Here is a 24,601-nt window from a genome sequence, read left to right on the forward strand (position 1 = left end):
CTTTACTGTCTTTCATTGAAAGATTCCAATGTGCTTTGCACACTTGAAAGTGTTTCTAATTAAGGAAGGGTGTGAAATTTAAAGTGCAATGGCTGTTCCTGAATTGCTCCATGTGTGGACACTCTTATTTTGTTCCCATCTAGCTTTGAAAGTGCTTTTGGCTAATGGGAACAAGGCACTCTTACTCTGGAATAAGTATGTCCGCACGTGCAATTAAATGGGAGCAACTTCATGTTGCTAACAAAGCCTCATAAAATATTTCTACGCATTAAGCCCTAACAAAGCCTCATAAAATATTTCTACGCATTATTGTACCTATTTTACAGATGGTTGAACTGAGGAACCAAATTTGGGAATCAATAGCAGACCCCAGAAGTCCTGAAACTCAATTTCCTACTTTATCTAAATTAACATATATTATGGCCCATATTTTCTGGCCTAGCTGCAGCTGGAGAGGCACAGGACTGCCGATCAGTAGAAAAGGTGACTTTACAGCATCAACTTTGCATTCCCCGAGTCCTGGGGCCAACAAAGGGTCTGACCAACCCCTGAAGCCCAGCTGCTAACTGCTCCAAGGAGTGATTCCAGTGGCCAAATATAGCTAAGGAAGAGGGATGACTCAGCTGCGCTCCTTTTTACTGGCCATGTCCTCTTTGCTGGGGAGCAGGTGACCAAAAGCTACTATGAGGGATCTAATCTACACCACCCAGGGATTCCACCTAGGAAAGAGGTCTCCTAAGGAGGGAGTTTTCAGCAGACTTTTCAACTGTTTTGCACTGCTTGGATGATGCAAAACAATCATAGTGGACCTATGAGTTAGGGCCTGTATCTATATAAATCTACATGCACAAAATAAAATAGTCTAATAGCTTGTATCTTAAATAAAATGCACAGTGCTGGAGAAAATACTTGTTTGTTGTAAAGTCACAATACATGCCACATATTATACACAGATATTTCAAGTCACAGAAATTCATCTGTTGTTATATTCAGCCATATTAATTGCATATAATGTCTGTGTCAAGTTTCTGTGACTTAAATGAAGGAAAAAGAAAACCCCATTTAATTATCTGTGGGCTAAAGCTAAAGGAAGTTTTCCCTGACTATAGCTTAGCAGAGATAATACTTTTATTAATTTAGAAAAAAATGTTGGCTCTTAGAACTGTAGTGTTTATATCTAGTTAAATGCCTGGCATGAGGTTATGTCCTTAATTTAGAATCTTATCTTAAATATGATTATAAAAAATGTGACAGCTTGTCAACAGACCAGAAAAATCATGTTTTCTATTTAACTGACACTCACTGCTTCACCTTATGGACATTAGCCATTAATTACCTCTCTGAATTCTCTTTCATTTAGTTGGAATCTGTTCTGTACATAGCTATACATGTTATGTTGATAAAATCATGTAGTGTAATTTGGACATAAAAAAATCCAAGGAGTCCATATAAAATTCAGGTTACTGAACACTGGCTTTTGCACTCTTTGAGTGGAGACTTCTCTTTTCTACTTTTAAATCATGCTGCAGAACATTCTCTTCCTTTTTCTAAATCTGATTGCATTTCAGTGACAAAAATATATAGAAATGATCTTGAACTGAGATACAGATTTTGTGTTGAATTTAGTGAGGATACTTAAAAGAGAGAACTCTTAGCTTAAAGCTACAGTCATCATGTGTTTGTATAGAGATAGCTCCCTGTATCTGTCTCTATCTCTCTCCCTCTTTGCTGCTATATTTATCAGCCTTCCTGGCCATAAAAGGTCTGGACTGTGGCTCTGACATTCCACTGACTACAGGCATTATTTCTGTTCTGGACCTTGGAGTCCAGTTCTTAGCCCCGGTCCTGACACCTCTTTGCTGGATTTAATTTTGCTGGATTTTTCTTTCTATCATTCATCCACTTCAGGACTTTTATATTTGTCATTGTTCATTTGGCAACTGGTAAGTGTTCCATTTAGACAGGAAATATTTCTAACTTGTTAGCTCTCTTTATTTTGAATCTGTACTCTGGATTGATGGTAGCTCCCTTTAATCTTTTGAGCTCAGCAGTTAGTTGAGGGAGTTGTGGTAACAGGTTGGAGAAATCTGAAAGTGTAGCTGCAGAGACAAAGCCAATCCGTTCAGGGGCTCAGTTATTATCAGCTCAGCTATCCGAACAGATAGCTATAGGACTTTTCAAACGATGCATGAGTTATTAGAGGTACAGGAGACTTTTGTTGTATAAATTCCTCTTGAATGAGAGAAAGTCTAAATAATCTTCTAAATATTTTCTAATTGTATGGGATTTATGGTGAATTCTGAAGCAGATGAAGTGACACTGACTAAGCTCAGAGGAAAATCTGATATTTTTTCCTCTATCAACATTTTTGTTTTTCTATTTCAATATTTTTTAAATATTTTGAGGATTTTGAGTAGATTTTTAAAAGCACAAACTAGTCATACTTACTACTAGCTCAATGGATAGGTTACAAATTAAATATTTCTATAGTATATTTATATTGTACAAATAAGTACAGAATATATGGACCCAAAAGCTGTACCTGTGGGTACCTATGATATGGACCATTGGCCACCCATGTCTAGGCTAGGCTCTGCAGTCACAAAAGCATATATACAAATTCCAAGGGGAAATGCTACCCTCACACATAGCTGGGTACTGTCAGGATGTACTGAGCATGTTATAAAAATTAATCCTACTCAATCCTACTCCACTGAAGCCAAAGACAACACTTCCATTGATTTCAGATTTTCTTGTGGGCTTTTAAAGGAACATAGGAATTGCCATATCAGATCAGACTAACCTGTTCCTACCAAAGGTCATTACCAGATTCTCAGAGGAAAGTGTAAAAACCTTGTAATGGACAATTATGCAATAACATGCCTAACATTAGTTTCTAGCTAATGTCAGGCAATTAGCAGTTGGCTTATGTCCTGCACCATGAGGCTTGATATCTCATGTAAGTTTGTATACTAGCTAATGTAACTAACTAGTTAGTGCATATTCGTATCTGTATAAATGTATAATCTTCCTAAGAATCCTACTGAGCTCTTTGCTACAGTGATTTCTTGTGGCAGTGAGGTTCATAAGTTAATTAAGTATTGTAGAAAAAAAGTGTTTCCTTTTAAAAACGTTAAATATGCCGACTTTAAATTCACTGACTGTTCTCTTGTTCTCATCTTCTAAAAATGTACATAGGAATGCCTGATTTAACTTCTCTCTACTATGCATTTTATTTTATACTCTTCCATCATGCCGCCTCTTATTTTGTCTTGTTCTCTAAATTAATCAGTTCTAGTCTTTTTAATCTCTCCTCCTAAGGAAGTCTGTCTAATCATTTTAATTGTCCTGCTCTGGACCTTTTCTGTTTGTTTCATATCCTTTTTGAGATTGGTTGATGAGACTCAACGCTGAAATATTCAAGGTGAGGGCGTACCATAAGCAACAGGAACAATGCAACTGCTAGTATCCAGAATGAAGCTTGCCAGTGCTGGAGACAAAGCTGGTGAAGATGAATGGGGATCAGCTGTAGCACTCTCCATGACAGGAAATCAGAGTGTCTTGCTTCCTTTTAATGTATAGAGCAAGACTCATCTCTTTGCACTAGCCTGTCTTCTGTGGACATGGATTCACTCTGGCTGGCAAGCCCTATCCCTATCTTTGTGTGGGGGAATGAAGATGATGAAGGTGTAGAAGAAGAAAATAAGACTTATACTACAGTGATTATTGCTATATGAATAAGAAGACATATAGTTTATACCAGCAGTTCTCAAAGTGGGTCATGACCCCATTTTAATGGGGTCACCAGGGTTGGCGTTAGACTTGCTGAGGCCTGGGGCCAAAGCCAAAACCCGAGCCCCACTGCCCTGGACCAGAGCCTGAACCCGAGGGCTTCAGCTCAGGTTATGGGGCTCAGGTTACAGGCCTTGCTGCCTGGGATTGAAGCCCTTGGGCTTGGGCTTTGGCCTCGCCAGCCTGGGCCAGTGGGGCTTGGGCTTTGCGCCACGCCACCAAGGCGGATGGGGCTCAGGTGAGTTCAGGCTTTGGTCCCCCCTTCTGGGGTCGTGCAGTAATTTTTGTTGTCAGAAGAGGGTTGTGGTGCAATAAAGTTTGAGAACTCCTGGTTTGCATATATCAACCTCCTTCTTGTTGAAAATTGAGTTTATTCCTAGTCTTTATTTTCTTTCTTATAACAAGTTCCAACTTCAAGATAGAAGTTAATCTCTCACCCCATAACTAATTATTTAATTGCCTCTTATGAGGGACTTCAAATATTTTTTGAAAGTCCAAATAAAATATACCTTCTGGTTTTCTTTTATATACTACCATAACTCATTGGGTCCTTCATGGAATTCTAACAGATTAGAGAGGCGTGATTTTCCTTTACAGAAACCATCTGGTTTGTCCCTATCCTATCATGCTCATCTAGCTATTTAATAACTCTGTCCTTCATTTTTTGGTTACCTGGTGTCCAGTTTACCTTGTACTGGCTAGCTCTTTGGTCCATCATTTACAGGATCACACCTAGCATCTTTTTAAAAGATAAATATAATATTGGCTACCCTCCAGCCCTTTGATATAGCAGTTTATTTTTTAATGATAGTTAAGAACTCTTGAATGAATATTCCACAGCGCTGCTATATAATTGCAATTTAAATGATCATTTTGGTTCTAACACATCTTCTTTTGATACCTCAGAGACCCGTAACAGAAGATAAACTATAACTTGAAAAATGTATGATGAAATTAGGAAGGTTAAGAGGAACTATGAAGAGCAAATTGCCAAAGACATAAAAATGAATAAAAAAAACTTTTAAGGTATATTAGAAATGGGGATCCTGCACAAGAGTTAGTGGGATCACTAGATTTCCAGGGGAAAAAAGAGCAGTCAAGAAAAATAAGGACATTGGAGAGAAGCTAAGTGATTTGTTTGAATCAGTTTTCATCAAAGAGGACAATAGGCAGGTGTCTCCCCAGTGCCACTTTTGAAGGTAAAAATGAAAACGGGAGTGAAATTCTAGCCCCAGTGAAGTCAATAGCAACACTGTTATTGACTTTAGTGGGACAGGTTTTCACCCAGATATTTAATGACAGTTGAGAACTTTTGAAAGAATACTCTACAATGCTGTTAACTTTGCCATTGAAAATTATCAGTTTTGTTATCAGGACAATATAGCTGTGAGACTTTGGCTAAGTTGTATCAGTGAGCATAGGAACATTAAAACTCTATTCTTTTTTCATAGTTTGATTTAGTCCTGGGGATTACTTGGTTGACTCCAGATCAGAACAGGATTTCTGAACCCTATGAATGACGTGAGTTTCCTGAACCCTAAAAAAATTGTCTGAAGATTGTCCTAAGTGCATTGATTTGACTTAAGGAAAAGTTTTAGGTTTTATATTATTTGTTAATTCAGAAGTTTCCCTGATTTGAGTTTTCTTCTGTTTAATATATTCTTTTTCAGACGGTGCACACCTTAGCATTTCCAGGCAGAAAAGCACAGTGGACAGTGAGTTAGGAGGCACCATGATGGCTTTACCTTTCTACCAGAAACATCACCAACACTATGACCGTGCGTACCGCCACAAAGAGCTGCAATCCACTCTGAGCCAGTACCAAAAGGAGGAGAAGCGTAAATCGGCTGTCTACAGTCATGGGTCTACAGCCTACACTCGTGGATCTGCCGCCTACCGCCATGGGTCTGCAGCAGCTTACGGTCATGAGTCTGCAGCAGCCTACAGTCATGGATCAGCAGCCTATGGTCACGAGTCTGCAGCCTACAGTCATGGATCTGCAGCCTATGATCATGAATCTGCAGCTCAGAGTAGGAGGTCTGCTGCCTACAGTCTTGGATCAGAATCCCTCAGTAAGATGTCTTCAGCCTATGATCATGAATCTGCAGCGCACAGTAGGAGGTCTGCTGCCTACAGTCTTGGATCAGAATCCCTCAGTAAGAGGTCTGCTGCCTACAGTCTTGGATCTGAAGCCTACAGTCACGGGTAGGACAAAACACAGCCATATTTTTGGGGCAATGGTGGGGAAAACTGTTTGCTGAACTTGCCCCCCTTAGATCAGAGTCAACGCTCCTATTGACTTCAACAGGAGCAGGCACTGTAATCAATAATGTTAATATATTTTCCATACTTACTGCTTTCAGTTAGTTCTGGGGAGGTGGAAGAAATTTAGTCCACTTGCTGGAAGTACTGTGGTGACGGGCCCACTATAAGAAGAACGTAGATAACTAGATAGCTTTTCTAAGGTGCAATGGCTGTGTTTTTACATTATATGCACAGTTCATATTAATGTTCAAATTGTCACACTGTAAATTGGTTGAGAAGCTTGGTATTTTCAAAGCAGAAACAACATGAAGTTTTTGTCAGGTGCAAGAAGAGCACGTCATAATTGACACTGAAATAATATAATAAAACATTGTCTAAACAATTAGATTAGTGGAATGTGCTAGATTTCCTGGCCTCAGGAACTTCAGTGATAATAAAAGCAGCTAGGGTAGTATTAAAGCAAGATTAGTACTGCAGTTAGCAATAGAAGAAATGATCATCAAGTCATAGCAGAAAATATCTACTCTCAATTACATCAGCGTAAACTCATTAAAGTCACCAGTGTACTTCAGAGGAGAATTTGATCTGTTAGGCCAAATTCATGCTTGGTGGAACTCTTCTGATATCAGTGGAGTTACACTAGGGATGAATTCTACACTCAGGTCAATAGAGTTACACCAGAGATAATGAATTTGGCCTAATGCATTTAACAATTTTCTTACAGAAACATAACCTTAATACGTTTCCAGTTATTATGAAGTTTTCATATGAGTAAATAGATTTGATTTTTATTTTAAGTCATATATATTATGATGGCTTCCAGGCTGCTCTATTTTAAACCAGAAGCCAACAGCTTTTAAAAGCCATACTAACCCCCAAATCCAAACCCAAATATAGATCTAGATCAGAAAATTTTAAATAACCCCCATTCTTATAACGGGCTGATGCATGACACTAGATTCTAAATACAAACCTAGATTTTAATTGTGTAGCTTAAGCCTATCTTGGGAAAAAATATGCCATTTGAATTTTGAGCTAAATTCATGGAGGATAGGTCCATCAATGGCTATTAGCCAAGATGGTCAGGGACACAACCCCATGTCCTTAAGACTCTCACTACCAGAAGTGGGGACTGGCTGACAGGGGATAATTGCCCTGTTCTGTTCTTTCCCTCTGAAGCGTCCGGCATCTGCCACTGTCAGAAGACAGGATACTGGGTTAGATGGCCATTCTTATGTTCTTATGAACTTATGCTCACATCAGTTCTTATTTTATCCAAACTGGATCCTTTAGACCAGTGCTTCTCAAAGTGGTTTTCGGCTGCCAGTCCGCAGCAAGTTTCCTTATAAGAGCGTCGAATAGGATAATAATATGGCACCGGTCCCTGGCACATTGGAAACAAAAATGGCCAGTCCCCCACATCAGATAGCTTGAGAAGCACTGCTTTAGACTCTGTCATACTCAGTGGTGCAAGTAAAATCCATTTCTTGCTGGTATGGGGCGGGGGGCACTTGCTAAGGGGAGCATCTGACCTCCCCACGTGACCATCCATGTGACTCCTCCCCACCCCAGCCCCAGCCTGGAGCCCCCATGCTCTCCCCGTCCCTCCCCATGATCCATCCCACGTTGCCTATGGGAGAGCGGGGGGCTCTGTCCTCCTCCTGCTGCGCCAGAGACTTTGGGAAAGGAGCAGAACATGGGGCCACTGGGTAGCCCCATGCTGGCAGCTCCTCCGGTGCGGCTGTACCACCCGCAGCCCCACCCCCTGCCCTTCCATGCAGCTGCATCTCCTCTGTCTGTACAGCAGCCCCGCCAGGGGGCGGGGCTGGCGGTGTACAGCTGTGCCAGAGAGGAGTTGCCGGTGTTCTGCTCCTTTCTCCACTGCAGTTCCTGGGATAGCCCTGTGGTTCAGGGCCCTCCCAGGAACCACAATGGGGAAAGGAGCAGAACCCCCAGCCCCACCCTCTGCCCTTCCATGGAGCTGCATCTCCATCCTCCGTCCACGTACTACAGCAGCAGCCCCGCCAGAGGACAGGGCTGGGGGGCGGGGATTGGGGCGGTACAGCTGCCGGAGGAGCTGCCGGCATTCTGCTCCTTTTCCCTGCTGCCCCTTCCTGCGGGGAAAGGAGCAGAACCCCCAGCCCCACCCCCGTCCTTCCACAGAGCTGCGTCTCCCACTGTACAGCAGCAGTCCCACTGGAGGACAGGGCTGGGGGGCGGAGAAAGGAGCAGAATATCAGCAGCTCTTCTGGCGGCTGTACCGCCCCCAGCTCCACCCCCCAGCCCTGTCCTCCGGTGGGGCTGCTGCTGTACTGATGGAGCTGGAGGAGAGGCAGTTCTGTGAAAGGGCTGGGGGTGGTACAGCCACGCCAGAGGAGGCGTGGGACTGCCAACTCCTCCTGTGTCTTTCTGATACGCTGTACTGGCTATAAATAACTTGCTGGTATGGTGTACCGGAGTGTACCACTGTACTTGCACTGATGGTCATACTCATAGGACCAAATTCTCACCCCTCCTGTGGCTTCTTTACACTGCCTCAGGGCACGTCTTCACTACCCGCTGGATCGGCAGATAGCAATCGATCTATTGGGGATTGACTTATCGTGTCTAGTGAAAACGCGATAAAATCAATCCCCGATGGCTCTGCCGTCGACTCCAGAAATCCACCACGGCAAGACGCGGAAGCGGAGTCGACGGCGGCGCGGCAGCGGTCGACTCGCCGCCATCCTCACAGCCAGGTAAGTCGACCTAAAATACGCAACTTCAGCTACGCTATTCACGTAGCTGAAGTTGCGTATCTTAGGTCAACCCCCCCATAGTGTAGACCTAGCCTCAGTAGCACAAAGCAGCCATATTAGAATTGGAAAAGGTACAGAGAAGGGCAATGAAAATGATTAGGGGTATGAAACAGCTTCCATGTAAGGAGAAATTAAAAAGATTAGGATTGTTCAGCTTAGAAAAGAGATGACTAAGATACGGATATGATAGAGGTCTGTAAAATCATGAATGGTGTCAAGAAAGTGAATAAGCGAAGTGTTATTTACCCCTTCACATAACACAAGAACCAGGGGTCACCCAATGAAATTAACAGGCAGCAGGTTTAAAACAAATATAAGGAAGTACTTCTTCACACAAAACACTGTCAACTTCTGGAACTCATTGCCAGGGGAGGATGTGAAGGCCAAAAGTGTAACTCGGTTAAAAAAGAATTATATATGTTCATGGAGGATAGGTTCATCAATGGCCATTAGAAAAGATGATCAGGAATGCAACCAAGACTCTGGGTGTCCCTAAATCTCTGACTGCTAGAAGCTGGGACTGGATGACAGGGGATGGATCACTCGATAGTTGCCCTGGTCTGTTCATTCCCTCTGAAGCATCTGGCACTGGCCATTGTTGAAAGGCAAGGATACTGGGCCAGATGAACCACTGGTCTGACCCAGGATGGCTGTTATGTTCTCATGTTCAGAAAGCATTACTACGGGGGCAGCCAAGGATTTCTTGAGAGGCAGTCTATGCTACCTGCGTCCCTCACTTTGTGAAGGGGATGTGTCAGGAAAGGTATACTGAGATGCAGAGTGGATTGCACAACATTTGACCTGATCCCCAGATGGCCTGTCATGTAGGACAGTGGTTTTCAACCTTTTTTCATTTGCGGACCCCCAACAAATTTCAAATGGAGATATGGACCCCTTTGGAAATCTTAGACATAGACTGCAGACCCCCAGAGGTCCATGGACCACAGGCTGAAAACTAATGTAGGAGACTCAGTGGTGCAGAAAGCATTCTCAGTGCATTTGGCATATATTGTAAAGAGTTTTGTGGCGCTGGATCATGCTCAGTGTAGATGGAATGCTTGTCAGTTTTAGCAGCATGCTTCTAACAAGCTCTGCTGAGTATAGAGAAATGACAACTTTCAGAGGCTTATTGACAGGGACCAGATCAGCTAGGACCAACTGCTGGCCTGCTCCCTGACTGACTTCTCTGCTAGGGAGCTATGAGCCAATCTGCACTGCCTGGGAACTGACAGAGTGGCCACAGGCCCTGACTGGCTGCTGGTTTCGAAGCTCTGCTTAGAATCCTGGCCCTGACACCAGATCAGCAGCTGCTCAACACATACCGTGCCTGCAGCTGTGCTTGCCCTTGTTCCAGTGCCTGCTCCCCTCTGGCTTCAGACTTCTGGCTTCAATCCCCAGCTCTGCATGACTTACCACTCTGGTTGACCCTCCAGTTCTGGCATTTGGCTTCTGCCTTTCCAGTACTGAACCCTGGCTCCACCTCTGGGTTACCCAGCTCAGGCATTTGGCTTCTGTCCCTCCAGTACTGACTCTTGGCCTGTTTCCTGGACTCTGCCCATCCTGGACCCAGCTCTAACTGGTAGGCCAAACTCTTGCTTCCACCACTAAGCCTGAGCACCCATGGCCCAGTCAGCTATAGTTTGAGCAGCCCCAATACAAAGGCTAAGGACCCACATCGCCGGCATGGCCCCCTCTGGTGGGGGCCCATGCAGAACTTGCAGGTGCACAATGCGGCCCTACAAGCCCAGGAGGCTTCACTATCAACCCTGGCTCTTGCCCCCCAGGTGCCAAAAGTCCCACTCCCAGACAAGTTTAGTGGTGATTGTAGTCAGTTCTGAGGTTTCCTAAATCAATTCAGGTTCCTCTTCTTGTTACACCCCCAATTGTTCCCCACAAAGCAGGCCTGAGTAGGGCTCATCCTTAGTCTGCTCACTGGGGAAACCTTGGCCTGGGCCTCCTGACTTGAAACAGTAAATCCCCCTCCTGGGTCAGTTGGAGCAGTTCATTCAGGCCATGTTGGTTCTCTTCAGTGACCCCCACCACACCCAAACTGCTGAAGCTGTGCCGCAAGCATTACAACAAGGGCATCAATCAGCCACCAATACGCTGCCAAATTCCATCACCTTTCTGTGAACACCACATGGAATGAGACTGCGCAGCGTCATCCATTTCAGATTGGGCTGAACGATGATATAAAGGATGCACTGATGTGGGTTGAGCTGCCATCCCATCTTACAACCTGATCAACCTATGTATCAGAATTGACAACTGTCTTCATGAGCAGTGCCGTGAACGTGGCCCAACCCCGTGAGTCCTGACAACACCCAGGCCTTCCACCGCTCAACAATGCACCTGCTCCAGAACCCATGTATGTTGACTAGGCCCACCCAGGATATCAACTGGGAAATCTCTGAAGTTCAGGATTCGGTTCCTCAGCTAGGTGTGGTGCTCTGTCCTCTAATGGCACCAAGTCCAGCTAGCGATTCATGAGTCTGCTACAGCCTTGGCTAAGAGTCATGTGGCTTTTAGGTCATGCAGTAGAGCCTCATGCAATAGCTCCAAGCCCACACTTGTAACCCTGACAGACCCTGGTTGTCGGTGGGCAGGATTGAACCTGGGACCTCTGGAGCCGTTCTTATGTTCTAATGCCTTGGAACTGATAGAATGGCCACAGCACCTGATTGGCTGTTGGACTGGTAGTCCTGCTTGTAAGCCTGCCCCCACTCTCACCCCACAGCAGCTCAGTGGCTGCTCTATGAGTACCATACCCACAGTTATGCTTGCCCTTGTTTTCAGTCTCTCTGCTTCAGCCTGCTTCCAGTTCCTGCTCCCTTCAGACTTACAGCTTTGATCCCTGGCTCTGCCTCTGATTTATGACTCTGGTTGACCTTTTGGTTCTGGCATTTGGCTTCTGTTTCCAATACTGATCACTGGCTCCACCTCTGGCTTATGATTCTGGTTTACCCTTCAGCACTGGCTTCTGTCCCTCCAATACTGACCTTCATTTCCTATATCTGCCCACCCTGGACCCAGCTGTAACTGGTTGGCTGAACTCTCGTATCCACCCCTACGCCTGACCACATACAGCACAATCCGTTACACTTTTAACTCAGTCAAATCTGGATAGATTTTCAGGCGGACCAAAAAATAGGCATCTCTCTGACACCCGGGTGACACCTCAAACACCACCAGATTACATTTCCCTGATCCAAAGCATGGATGTACAAGAGCTCTTTGAAGAAATGAAGAGGAAAAAATTAACATTGGCAAAACTGCCTGTTGTTTGCTAGCATCATTTTTGGAAATGGTTGAATCATTTTCATTGAAACTATCCGAAGATATTAAGCCTCAGGCAGGGACCAAGTATGGAGAATTTCAGCCTTAATGGTTACAGTTTGTCCGAATTATAAACAACTAAAACCCAAGGTCTGGAATGGAAAGTGTTAGGCAACTTTACCGATAGGCATCACCACCAGCTCTGCCCCTTACTTCTGTACAATGGCAGAGCTAGACTAATCCCACTTATTTTCTTACATTGAAGGATTAATCATTCAAATTTGTGTGCAAGATTTCAGTGTTTTTTCATGTGTATTTTTCATGGCTGGCAACATATTGTTCGCTGACAGCAGCTAATAATCCAGTGCAAAGGAACTTGTGCTGTAGACTTGTTGTTCACCACAGCATGGGTCAGATATTTACTTAAAGAGAAAATACAAAATATTTGGCAAAGTTTGAGCTTGAAACATGTTCACTTATTTGCAGAAAAATAATGATTGTGAGGACATGACTGAGACAAACCAAACAAACAGAAAAACAGGGTGTTTTTTTCAGTATGTGCAATTAATGCTTCTGTCAACAACAAATAAATATCACGAGCAAAGTAATGAAGCTAGGATCAGTGCAGAGTTGAGTAATTCATATGCATTAGTATCTGTGAGAAACACAAGAAGATAAATGAGTAATCTTGAAATCTCTATTGGCACTGCCCCCATCCATTAGTTTATTATAGGTGAGGATTAAAATGAGCTAGCTTACAAAAGTGTGAGGCAGAGCCAGAAAATGTTTTCATGAGACCTGCTTCATGAAAGCAGTGTGACCAGCAATGTGACCTGGCTGCATGATGAATCTGTCAAGAAGTTAAAATGAATATAATAAAAAGTGTACTTCTCATCTATCTGGAAGAGATTGGCTCTCACATGTGTCTGATGAGGCTCCACATTTTTTTTTTTTTGAGTCTATAGCCAATTCTCTAGACTACTATGTCCTCTTTGCACCATGTAAACGTAAACACTGCAAAGTGGACTTAAAAGAGGAGGAGATGGCCCAAGGAGAATTTCCCTTTCACAGGGGAACTCTGCTTGCAGAGGTGGCTCTGCTATCTCCTATACCTGATGCACTCCCCACCCTCAGTATAAGGGGAGGGAAGGGGTGTTCTGGGGGCATGCTGGGGATAGGGTGCCTGATTCTCCATCGGTGTAAGGTCAAGCTCCCCTGCAGCTCTAACTTGTGTTGGGGCTGGCGGCTCAGGATCAGGGAGCTACAATCAGTTCCCTGAGCATTCCAACCCCCATTGTACCCAGGCGTCACTCGGGTGGAATGGAAAATCTGCCCCTACAGGCCCAGAAACAATGACAAGACAAATCACATAGGGTAGATTTATATTTAGTACATTTATCTGGGGGCAAGATACCAAAGCAAAGCCACAGCCTGGGGTACAAAGGCACTGTGCAATGATCTCAGATTGGGCTTCTATTATGAGAACTGGGTAGAAGTTCACATTGATAGCTATCCTGTTTTTACATCTATATAGGATTACATCTGGGTTTACATCTTTAGGGACAACTCTAGTTCTGCTCCCATTTCATGGGTAAATTCAGTGAATCTGAGCAACTGAGAAACACTGGCATTAATATTAGAAACACACTGAAAATTTTGCAAACTATATCCAGAAATGAGGACAGTAAGCTCAGTTCACAATCCTGCTAACGGATTACAGATAGCGTCTGACCTGGATAAAATATACATATGTTAGTTTGGGAGATCAAATTAGGCTGAGAGCTATTTAAAGGTCATGGTAGTGTTCCTCTGTGAAATCAGAGAGCAATGTTGGTCTGCTAGGTTTTTCTCCAGGGAAATTCTGTTGCACATATCAAGTAAAAGCTTTGGTCACAACTTATTGAAATAAAGGGCAAGATTTTTGGAATCTGTTTTCAAGACGGTAGAGGCCTCTTTCTTAGGCCAGCTAAATGGTGGCTATAGACAGAATTTATTTATTATAGAGCACTATAATAAAGATTGTGAATAACCAAAAAGGAACCAGGAGGTGCAGTGATACCGAATTTGTCTTCATATGCAAACAACTCAATTTGAATGTGCTCCTGTGTTAGTCCTTCATATAGCCCACTTTGCATGGAATGGAAGCTAATGAATGATATGAAGATTAGGAAAGAAAATGAAGTCCAGTTCTGGGTTTTCTTGCCCAGAAAGCCTCAGTGAAAGCCTGAAACATGTTTATTCAGCTCTTCAGTACAGTTCCTTTGCTGTTTGAAGCTTTTCAATACTGTAAAGGGACAGACTAGATCCCACAGGAACAAGCCTGTGCTGGGGAAGATGAGGAGATGCACTGCTCTAGCGCATGCACTACAGTCAGTCTTTCTATGACTGTTTACTCCAGGCCAGGGTTTAGGAAGTGCAGATTGTTAAAGTAGTTAGTCTGTGAAAAACAAAAGCCAGGAAGAATTATAGGGTCTGTGTGGGTCCAATAGCTGGACTAAGGAATCATATTGGTATGCTTTACAATAGAGTGGTGTTTCTTATCTACCACAAGAAACACTTCATCAGGGGGCAGGTTCTGCACTCTGGAGACCACAGGGGCTGCAACTGTAGCTGGCCCTTAGACAGGGGGAACAAGAAAGGTGACGGCTCCAGTGCTTTTCTTACTCTCACAGGGGCAGACCATAGTCTGGTCAAAAGGATATAGGGAATAATCTCAGCTTTCTGTAGCAAAAGAGCGACAAGATGGGTGAGATATTGGTAAACCTGTGAAAGATATTCCTCACCCATCTTGTCTCTAATATCCTGGGACTGGCACAGCTACCACTACACTGAATGCTACCTGTCGCAAAAGGGACGGTAGCAGGTAGCTCTCACGGGAGATTCAGCTCAGTTGATTTAGTTAAAGGCAGTGAGTGGGAAATTTACAGGGCCGCCCAGAGGATTCAGGGGGCCTGGGAAGGACCCCCCGCCGCGGGTCTTCAGGGCACTTCGGTGGCGGGTCCGGAGTGGAAGGACCGCCCGCCGCCGAATTGCCGCCGAAGACCCGGAGCGGAAGAAGCTCCGGGGGCCCGGGCGCCACGAGAGTTTTCTGGGGGCCCTGGAGCGAGTGAAGGACTCCGCTCCAGGGGCCCCGAAAAACTCTCGTGGGGGCCCCTGTGGGGCCCGGGGCCTGGGGCAAATTGCCCCACTTGCCCTTCCCCCCCCCCGGGCGGCCCTGGAAATTTAAGGCAGGGCAGGGGTATGTGTGATATTTTTATCATGTGCAATGGCTCTCAATGAAAATCTCAGGTCCATTCTTGCTGGACAGGACTACACATTCTAATGGAAATTTCCTACATGAATCTGCAGTACCTGACCTTTTCAGTAGTACCAGTTGTAGAGAAAATAAAAGAGGGGATATTCAGCTGCAAATTTTTAAAGGCACACTTAGATCACTTCATAGGAAATGGAGTATGCAATTTATTTTATCTTTGCAAACTCATTTTATTTTAGAGAGTTACAGTTAGGGAAGACAAAGATACTTGGTAAAAGAAATCACAAGTAAAGCAAAGGGAAGGACAGTGGTAGTCTCAAATACAGGCAATTTTTACCCCTTTTAAATATAAATTGATTGTATTCATTCTTCATATGTTGTTTTCTTTTCTGCCTATCTGACAATCACTGTACTCCACTTGGCAAAGTGCTTTGAGCCATAGATTAATGGGCCCGGTATTTTTACTATAGCTCTAAAGCCTTTTGTGAGCCTTTTTATACTTATATTTGTGTTACTTTACTTTCCCTTCCACACCAAGGCTCCACCAAGGGCCATCCCCACCCACTTTATGGGAAGAAGAGTAGCAGCCCCTTGGTGCTTGTTCTCCCAACAGCATTGTGATATGTCATGTGAATAACCTGCACAAGGAAGTAAGGGTGCTCTTTATGCTCCCCCTCCCAAATTCCTTGTGTGGGTATAGAGTCTGGCTTGTAGTCTTGTGCACAGTCTGATTTGAGAAAAGAATTGATTAGAACTAGATATGAGCCAAGGAAGTGAGGTTCAGTTCCTAATCAAAGTTAGGTTTAGGTTAGGTGTGACAGGGCTCAACTCACCATGCTCGTGCTTCCTGCTGTCCGTCTTGGGGATTAGCTCTGCAGGCTGGTACACCCTCTCCAGATGGTGCCTTGCCCACTGTCACCTGCTCCTGGACCCAAGTCACTCCAAGAACTGCAGTATCATCTTCATGACACAGCCCTCCGGCCATGTCACAATGTGTGCTCCCCCATTCCAAGGGTAAGTGCTGCAGTCCAACTGTCCCACCATTTCCCCGTGGCAACTGCAGCCAGCACCCTCTTTGCCCTTGCCTCAGGGACTCAGCCTGCAAATCCCAGCAGCCAGCCAGGAGCTCTCTCTAGCTCTCCCAGTCCCTGCTAGCAGCACTGCTCTGTGTAGGGTGCTAGCTTCTTTCTGTCTGCCTGCCAGGCACCCAGTTCTCCCTCCTTAAGCTCCAGGGAGTAACTGACTGCTCTGCCCTGCAGCTCTTCTTATATGAGACTACCAGGCCCTGAATGGCTGTTCCTTTCAGCCCCTCTCTAATTGGCTGCCTCCTGCACAGCCTTCCTAGGGTTCTATTAATCCCTTAGAGGCCAGTGTTGGGCCATCACGCTACTGTTCTGGGTTTGTGCTTCAGGAAGAATCAAGGGTGGAAAAGGCCTGGGTTGGATTTAATGGTGCTGAAAAATTGAGTGAACTTAGATTTCCACCACTTTGGGCCTGACATCTAATGAAAACAGATGTTCCCTTATGTTTCAGTTAAATCTAAATGAGAATTCAAAATTGGTCTCTCTAGATTTGGAAACATCCAGGAATCAAAAGGCAGGTTCAGGTCCAGGTTTTCAAATCTGAACCTTAGGAAATTTGAAGGGGTTCAAATTCAAGATGCCAGTTTTGTACCATTTTTAAGTAATACATGAATAAGACTTTTTGGTGGGTAAAGAACTTAGTTTTCCTTCTGAGTAGCGCTCATTTATGAACAGTAACTAGCATGCTTTGGGCTTGATGTAATATTTTTACCACTTGTTTGATGCCTTGTCACAGTGCATTTGTGGTTTGGCTGCAATGTTCTTATTATATCATCCACAAATCCTAAAGATGAGTATATTATCTAACATTATACTACTGCATATCTTGTTTCACTCTCATGCTCTGTGTTGCTTTGTCTAGATTGTTGGTCACACTCTGTTTATGCCTGGATTTTGGTGCAGGAGGTTATAAAGCTTGGAGTTTCTAATGGATTTGCTCTATGGCTGCTGCAGAGCAGTGCAAGCAAATTCAGCCAATGCCACTACAGTTCCTGAAGGAGCCATACTGCCACAGGGCATGGGGGCTAGTGGAGCAGAAACCATCCCCTAAATGTCTCTGATCTGAGTGGTATTGGGAAAATTCTATGAACAGAATTTTTCTCCCCACTCTTAGCCCCTTCTTTGGGCTTTTCTGCTGCAGAGGCTGATTTCATCCAATAAATCCACTTTGTGTGTATGAATATGGGAGAAACATTAGGAATAGTCCAGACATAGTGTAATAGTGGATGGAGTATAAATGCAATGGTCAAAGATGCAGCAAAGATGCAGTCAGTCCTATTTAACATATGGATATCCCCTACATTATAGGCAGAGCTGGTAGCACTGCCTATTATTCAGGTTGCCCAAAGCATGTGATCATGTAATTAAAGACTGTCTTATAATGGAGACACGCAAGGGGGCAAATTAATGTTTCAGAGGGACAACCTTAATTCTGGCATTTTCTAACTTTCGAATGCTTGCCTTTGCAACCCTTAATAATGTTCTTTTAATAGATTTTTGTGTGGTATATATCCATCCATTTAGACACAACTGTAGATCGGAGGTGTAATTCATAGTTTATCATATAGGTATAATCCTTTCCAGGATTTCACAGAGTGTCCAGGAGCAAAGTTTTGTGAGATGCAATTTGCTAGAACTCCAAGCAGAAACAATTGACATGACCACCATTTGTTGGTCAATGTGTGCAGTTTGTAGCAGTGGACATGCTAGTCTTTGCCCTGAAGATAAGGATGAGATGTACATCCCTGCTTGCACTTTCTTGAACACTATGGAGAGATTCTGCCTGGCAACCAAACCTGGAACAATGCTGCTTGTTCCAAGTTTGTGGGAGCCTGTAATTTATTTCTCCCTTCAGGACTATTGCAAGTGAGGGTGGGATTTAGCACATATTTTGGAATATCAGGAAGTTCCTTCTTGGAATACAAATTATGGTACTGACATCTCTAAAGTATGTTACCTTCTAGACTCAGGCTTCAGCCTACAGACTACACAAGCCCATAGATACCTGAATATTTCATGTATTAGCACTAACAGTATAGATTTGGAGATCATCTTGCGTTTTCATCCAAAGGTTCCAATACCAAATACCTGGACTTAAGATGTGACTGATAACTATGGTCAGTCCTTTCGGGCTGCCCATTTATAGCTGGTGTTAACATGGATCTTGGCGACATACAGTCTGAAAACCGGATATCCTTGGATTACTTGTGCCATGTTCTGATTGCAAGTGGGTAGACAAGCCAAGGATTTAGAAAAGGCTGATGCTTATTTGGGACTTATACCTTTGGAGCATATTATGAATATGAGGAAAAAATGGCTAATAATAAGTTCAGTGCTCATTATTGTATTGTGTAATACTGAAAATATCAGTAAGGAGGACCTGTGCTTTTGGAAAGAGGAAGGCATTTGGTATTCCATTTTTAAACTAAATTATTACACTTTTAAAAATAAACCAAAATACTGTACGACTACCCATGCCTCAAATGTATTCTGACTGTCTTCAGAAACTTGTCCAAAGTTGAGGGGAATCCATGGATTCGGCAACTGTGGCATTCCCTTTTCCTCTGTTTCTCCCCTCCTCTACTTTTCCTTCATTAAATGACAAATTAATTAATTGTGCTTGTTTTTTTTCTTTATTTGGTAGTGGGGTAGCATGGTATAGTAATAGTACATGGTCTTATCAGTCACTGAAATTCATGCTGCCATACAGTTTGCATACATATAGTTTAAAAAGCATTAGCACACTGAAGTGTTTTGCATATAAAAAATTATTCCAGCTAGGGGAACTAGATAACTTCATGGCTGGTTTTAGAATATAGAGCTTTTCACCCATAGTTCACTGGTTCAAATCGAGTTCGGAGGATTAAAATTCTTTAGGATTTGTTAGATGTTCAATGGCCTTGAGTAGCAGGTGAGGTAGTCTTAGTCTAGGATCTAGTAAACAGGTAGCCACATCACAAAAAATATCATTACGATTTACATGAGTTGGAACCCGCCTATCTTGATTGACAGGCTCTGCAGACTAGCCATGGACAGGGGTATAGAAACTCTAGAAGGCCCAGCTCACAGGAGTGGTGAAATGTGCACTGCTACTAGGTATGCTGGACATTATCTGTACATAGAGGGATTTAATTTCAAGGCCCATCACTTTGGCACCTTTAATGAACAGTGAGATAAAATGCATTTTGAAAACTTGCTAACTGAAACATCATAATTGTTTGCTAAGAAAGCATACGAGAGCGTAAATTATAAAATCCCTAGTATTTCTTCTAGTTTTCTGAATGTTTTTTTCAACAGCTTCCCAATTTTCTTTGAGTCTAATAATGTGGCTTTTATTTCAGACTAAAAGATTCCAATATAATGATAGAAGATCGATCCTATAAATTGAGTCCCAAAGCAAAGAGGGCAAAGCAGAGTTTATTCTCTGAGGAGAAAGAAAATAAAGCCATTGACTATGTAGTACCAGTGTTCACAGGACGGTATGTTTGTTTTCCTTTCCCTTTTTCTTGGTATCCTTGTTTATGTATAAAATATTCCTTATTATAATAATTAATAATCCATCTTTTTTTTATTTATCAACCTCAAAATGCTTTAAAAAAGGGGGGTTAGTTTTCTCCACTTTGCATATGGGGAAACACACAGAAGTTAAGTGTCTTGCCCTGGTCACTGAATGTGTGAATGACAAAGCCTGGAAGGAAACTCAGGTATTCTGATTTAGTTTTGTGCCCTTGTTTCTGTGCACATCTTATTTCCTATGAGAAGGAAAGAGAGGAAGGACATTTAGCCATGAAACCTGGGCTTGATGCAGGAATTACTGGGTAAAATTCCATGCAATAGGTCAGATGGTTTTTCTGGCTTTTCACATCTGTGAATCTGTGGTGAATTTGAAGGGTCAGGCACCCCACTTCCTAGAAATCTGAGAAACAAGTTTGTACCCACAATTTTGTTGGCTTTTCTAGTTTAAATATTTTCTCTATAATTTAAATGTCTCTTATCAAGTCAGTGTTAAATATGGCAAAATTGAAAAAAACTTGGTCATGTTTTGCCCTGGCAGAGGAAAAAATGTTAACGATAAAACTAATTAAGATCTCAAGTCCAACATAATCAACTCTAATGCTCCCAGGTAGTGGTGGTATTTATATCATGTCTGCTATTGACGTGATAAATTTCTGCTGCAGCAATGTCCTAAGTAAATCTGAATGTGAACTTTACATAGTAGCCAAAACCAAGGCAAACATGGAGACTTTCCTGGGATATGGCATAATGATTTATTATGAGATAATGACAGTCCAGGCATAGTCATTTGTTCAGGTTTATTCATACCAGGACATGTCATGGAAAACTAACTCGTGATTGGAGATCAGGAGAAAAGCCCATTTGTTGTCAAATACACACCTCTGTTTAGCTTTTATGTCTCCTGCGAAGCTGTGCTTTTCACATGACATTTATGAAGTGTGAGAGACAAGGTAGATGAAGTAATATCTTTTATTGGACCAACTTCTGTTGGTGGAAGGGACAAGCTTTTGAGTTTCACAAGCTCTTCTTCAGGTCTGGAGAAGGAAACTAGAGTGTCCAAGCTAAATACAAGGTGGGACAGATTAAGCATAAGGGGCTCACAAATATTGTAGGAGACCACATAAAATGAAGTAATTCATACTTCTACAGTTGTAGGACAATGGAGGATCAGTGGGCAGCAGCATGTGTTATAAGTTGTTGCAAAGGGCCATAAAATCAATGTCTCTGTTAAATCTATGTTATTGTCCAGTGGAGTTATGAATTTAAGTTCCCAGACTCATCTGTTGAAGGTGTTGTGCAGGTTTCCTTTCAGGATGAGGATTGAGAGATCAGACGTGGAATGATTGCTATGTGAAGGTGTGGAATTCAATGGTATCATGGGCTACTGCTGAATTTACACTTCTAAATTGTAGCACTTCTACTGTGTGTGTAACCTCATGCTTTTGTGTGGAATTCAAATTTTCATCTAGTTAGTGGGACACATTTGCTTTTGCCTTTTTAATACCCTGTTTTTGAGATGAGGCATCTCTAGCCCAGAGGTTTTCTTTCTTGTTCTATCCCCTCCCATTATCTCTAAATCCAAGAGCCATTTTTTTTTACCCTGCCTACTCCTCCATGCCAGATATTCACTGCTCTTTAATTCAACTAAAATACAAAGACATATGCCCCCTACAAAACACTATTTTGGAGTTTTAAGTATGTCTCCCAGGATGGAAATAGATACATTTAAAATTTCATGCACAATTTGCAATAAATCTCCTTTAAGGCTACTTACGATTTATGGCACTAGGTGATTTAGGGCAGGTCTACTCTAGAAGTGCTACATCGGCGCAGCTGCACCACTGTAGCATGTCTGGTGAAGACGTTCTAAGCCGCTGGGAGAGTGCTCTCCCATTGGCATAATTATTCCACCTCCACAAGAGGCAGAAGCTATGTAGGCGGGAGACACTCTCCCACCAACATAGCGCCGATGTGGACAGCGCTTAAGTTGCTGTAACTTGCGTCACTGAGGGGATGTCTTTTTCATACCCCTGAGCGATGCAAGTTAGATCGACTTCAGTAGTAGTGTAAACCTGTCCTCAGGTAACTGGGCTGTTTTAAAGAGTGTTGCATTTGCGATGTTCCATTAGCTGCTTCTCCTTCTCTCCAAGACAAACATGTCTCCTTTTAGGTGTGCCTAACCTTTACAAATACAGGATTTATTCCTCCTTTTGGAAGGAAGTGTTGTCCAGCAACTGGATGACATTACTCCTGATTTGCTTTACTTTGCTTTGCTTTACTACTGGGTTGTGTGATTTGGGGCAAGTCACGACCACTCTGTAATTCATTTTACTTGTTTGTAAAATTAGTATAATAGTACCTAACTCAGAAAGGAGTTGTGAAGCTTAATTAATTTCTGTCTGTACAGCACCTGGAAATCCTAAAATAAAAGATGCTATAGAATTCCAAAATATTATCATCAGTATAATTATTATGCCTTATACTACTACCTATTGTCGACCCTATTTCCTGCACATGGCAACTCAGAATGTTGTGAATGCTTTTGGGCCATTTTGTTGGCCTGCACTGTGATTTTGAATTAGTTTAAGAGTTTTAAAAGGCACATGATGGTCATTACGTGTCCAAGTAGGCATTTTATCACGTGTTTTGTTTTTGTGAATTTGTTGGCATCATATTGGTGTCTGTGTGCCAGGATTGTGGAAGTGATATGTTGCAATAGTGTCAAGTATTTATTCTTGTTTGAAGGATAATAGCCCAGACTCATTGAACCATGTGCATGTTATAAATCAGACCTAAATTCTCCTGTGAAACCAATCCACAGTTTCCCATGCACAGATAGTTTGTCCAAGGAGTAGGTACTTAAAAAGGTCAGCATTCTATCCATTCTACAGTGCTAGTACATTGGCTGTGGTACTGTTTCAGTAATGCTTCCATTATAACCCTCTGTTTTCAGGGGTTTCAAATTCTACTGTAAAAATTCACTCACATGGAATACAATGACTCAACTCATTATTATTTGTTCTTACACACACAGAGTCAGCATCAGCTTCTGTGTAATTGCAGGGTATAAGTCAATGCAGAATTTGATCCATGGAGGATAAAATTAGGGAAAACATGTTGCTGTTCTAGCATATAAAGCAACGAGTGCCCAATCCAACTACCACTGAAGCCAATGAGATCATTTCCACTAAAGTTAATTGAAACAGAATCTGGCTCATAGACAAGAACTCTGCACCCAACAACACATGTAAGCCGTAAACTTTGTGGGTGCCATACACTGAGAACTGTTTTCCTGAAGAAAGTATTTTAAATATATAATTTTAGGCTTGAACCTGCAGTCTATACCCAGGTAAAGTTCCCACTTATGTCAATGAGAATTTTGACTTTATAAGGAATGCGGAATCAGGCCCTAAATGCTCTGTTGTTTTTGCTGTGATTCACCCTTTCAGGGAACACTGAATCCTGATCTTTGGCCTTGGCAGATAAGGAAAGGAAGAAAGCTGTAGATCTACACACTTGAGGCCCAATCCTGCAAGGTGCTAAGCCCCTATTTGGAGCTGAGGGTGCTTATTATCTCACAGAAGCTGCTCAGCAGCTTAAGGATCAAATCCACGTTCCATTAACGTTATGGTATCTTAAACATTTGAAGAGCGCTACCAAATTCATGGTCCATTTTGATCACTTTCATGGCCAGAGGGTTTTAAAATTGGTCAATTTCACATTTTCATCTGTTTACAGCTGAAATTTCATGGTGTTGTAACCATGGGTATCCCAACCCAAAAGGTACCTTGCAAGATTAAGCTTTAGATGTGTGTTTTCACTTTCATTTGCTGGTATCCATTTCTAACTTTAACTCTTATACTTGAATTCACTTAAATCCTATCTTCTTTTGTTAATAAACCTGTTTTATTTTTAATCTAAACCAATCCAGTGCTATGTTTAAACTGAACTGGTTGATAACTCCAATTAAAGTAGCAAACTGTTGAATATTTCCTCCTTAGAGCGGGAACAAACCATAATATCCTTCTGATTTTTCCAGGATAGGGCGGGATATTTCAGAACACATATTTCTGGGAAAATTCAGGGCTGGGGAGATGTGGAGTCACCATACCAGTTGTTAACCACAGTTGGTGGAAATCTGTGGTATTGCAGGGAGGCCCCAGGATCCAAAAAGCATTGGAGCAGGGCTGCCCAGTACATAAACAGAGTGCATGCTTGTTGCTGACTATGGGCATCCCATGAAGTGAGCTAGGGGCAAGGCATTGTGAGGCACTTGGGGTTACAGGGTAAGAGGTGACACAATGCTTCACTAATCTGGATTGCACACCTGAATGTGACAATATTACTAGAGCTGATGTTGATTGTATCCTCCATTGTTGAATGCCTGAGAGGGATGCTGAAAAGAGAATAAAGTGTTTATGAAACGCTAATAATCTTTTAAAAATATTTTAAAGAACAAATGACTTTACCGACATTAAAGAAAAAAGTGCTCGTTTGATTGCAGAGAGCCTGGGACTGTTCTTTTTCATATAAATCAGAAGTGAGAACTTTGTTATACTGCTGCTGTAATCTCCAGTTTGTGGTGTTATTATAAGTGCCACTGCTTCAAATCACTATTT

General features: G+C 42.6%; 1 protein-coding gene across 9 annotated transcripts in view; it reads left to right on the top strand.

Annotated features, from left to right (window-relative positions):
* The first annotated feature begins 1,783 nt into the window (after window positions 1-1,783).
* Window positions 1,784-24,601, top strand: part of MYOM1 (myomesin 1) — a 98,704-nt gene continuing 75,886 nt past the window's right edge. For 4 of the 9 annotated variants that reach the window (XR_004644707.1, XM_034762708.1, XM_034762707.1 and 1 more), the window contains exons 1-3: window positions 1,785-1,943; window positions 5,463-5,997; window positions 19,808-19,945. Coding sequence is in view for 8 of the 9 variants with exons in the window: in XM_034762708.1 (XP_034618599.1) it covers window positions 5,525-5,997; window positions 19,808-19,945 (611 nt within the window). In the remaining variant the exon portion in view is untranslated. Of the gene's footprint in view, window positions 1,944-5,243; window positions 5,314-5,462; window positions 5,998-19,807; window positions 19,946-24,601 lie in introns of all 9 variants that reach the window. The other 5 variants (XM_034762702.1, XM_034762703.1, XM_034762701.1 and 2 more) reach the window with 4 other exon arrangements.

This window comes from Trachemys scripta, chromosome 2 (assembly GCF_013100865.1).
Source record: "Trachemys scripta elegans isolate TJP31775 chromosome 2, CAS_Tse_1.0, whole genome shotgun sequence".
Taxonomy (NCBI): domain Eukaryota; kingdom Metazoa; phylum Chordata; order Testudines; family Emydidae; genus Trachemys; species Trachemys scripta.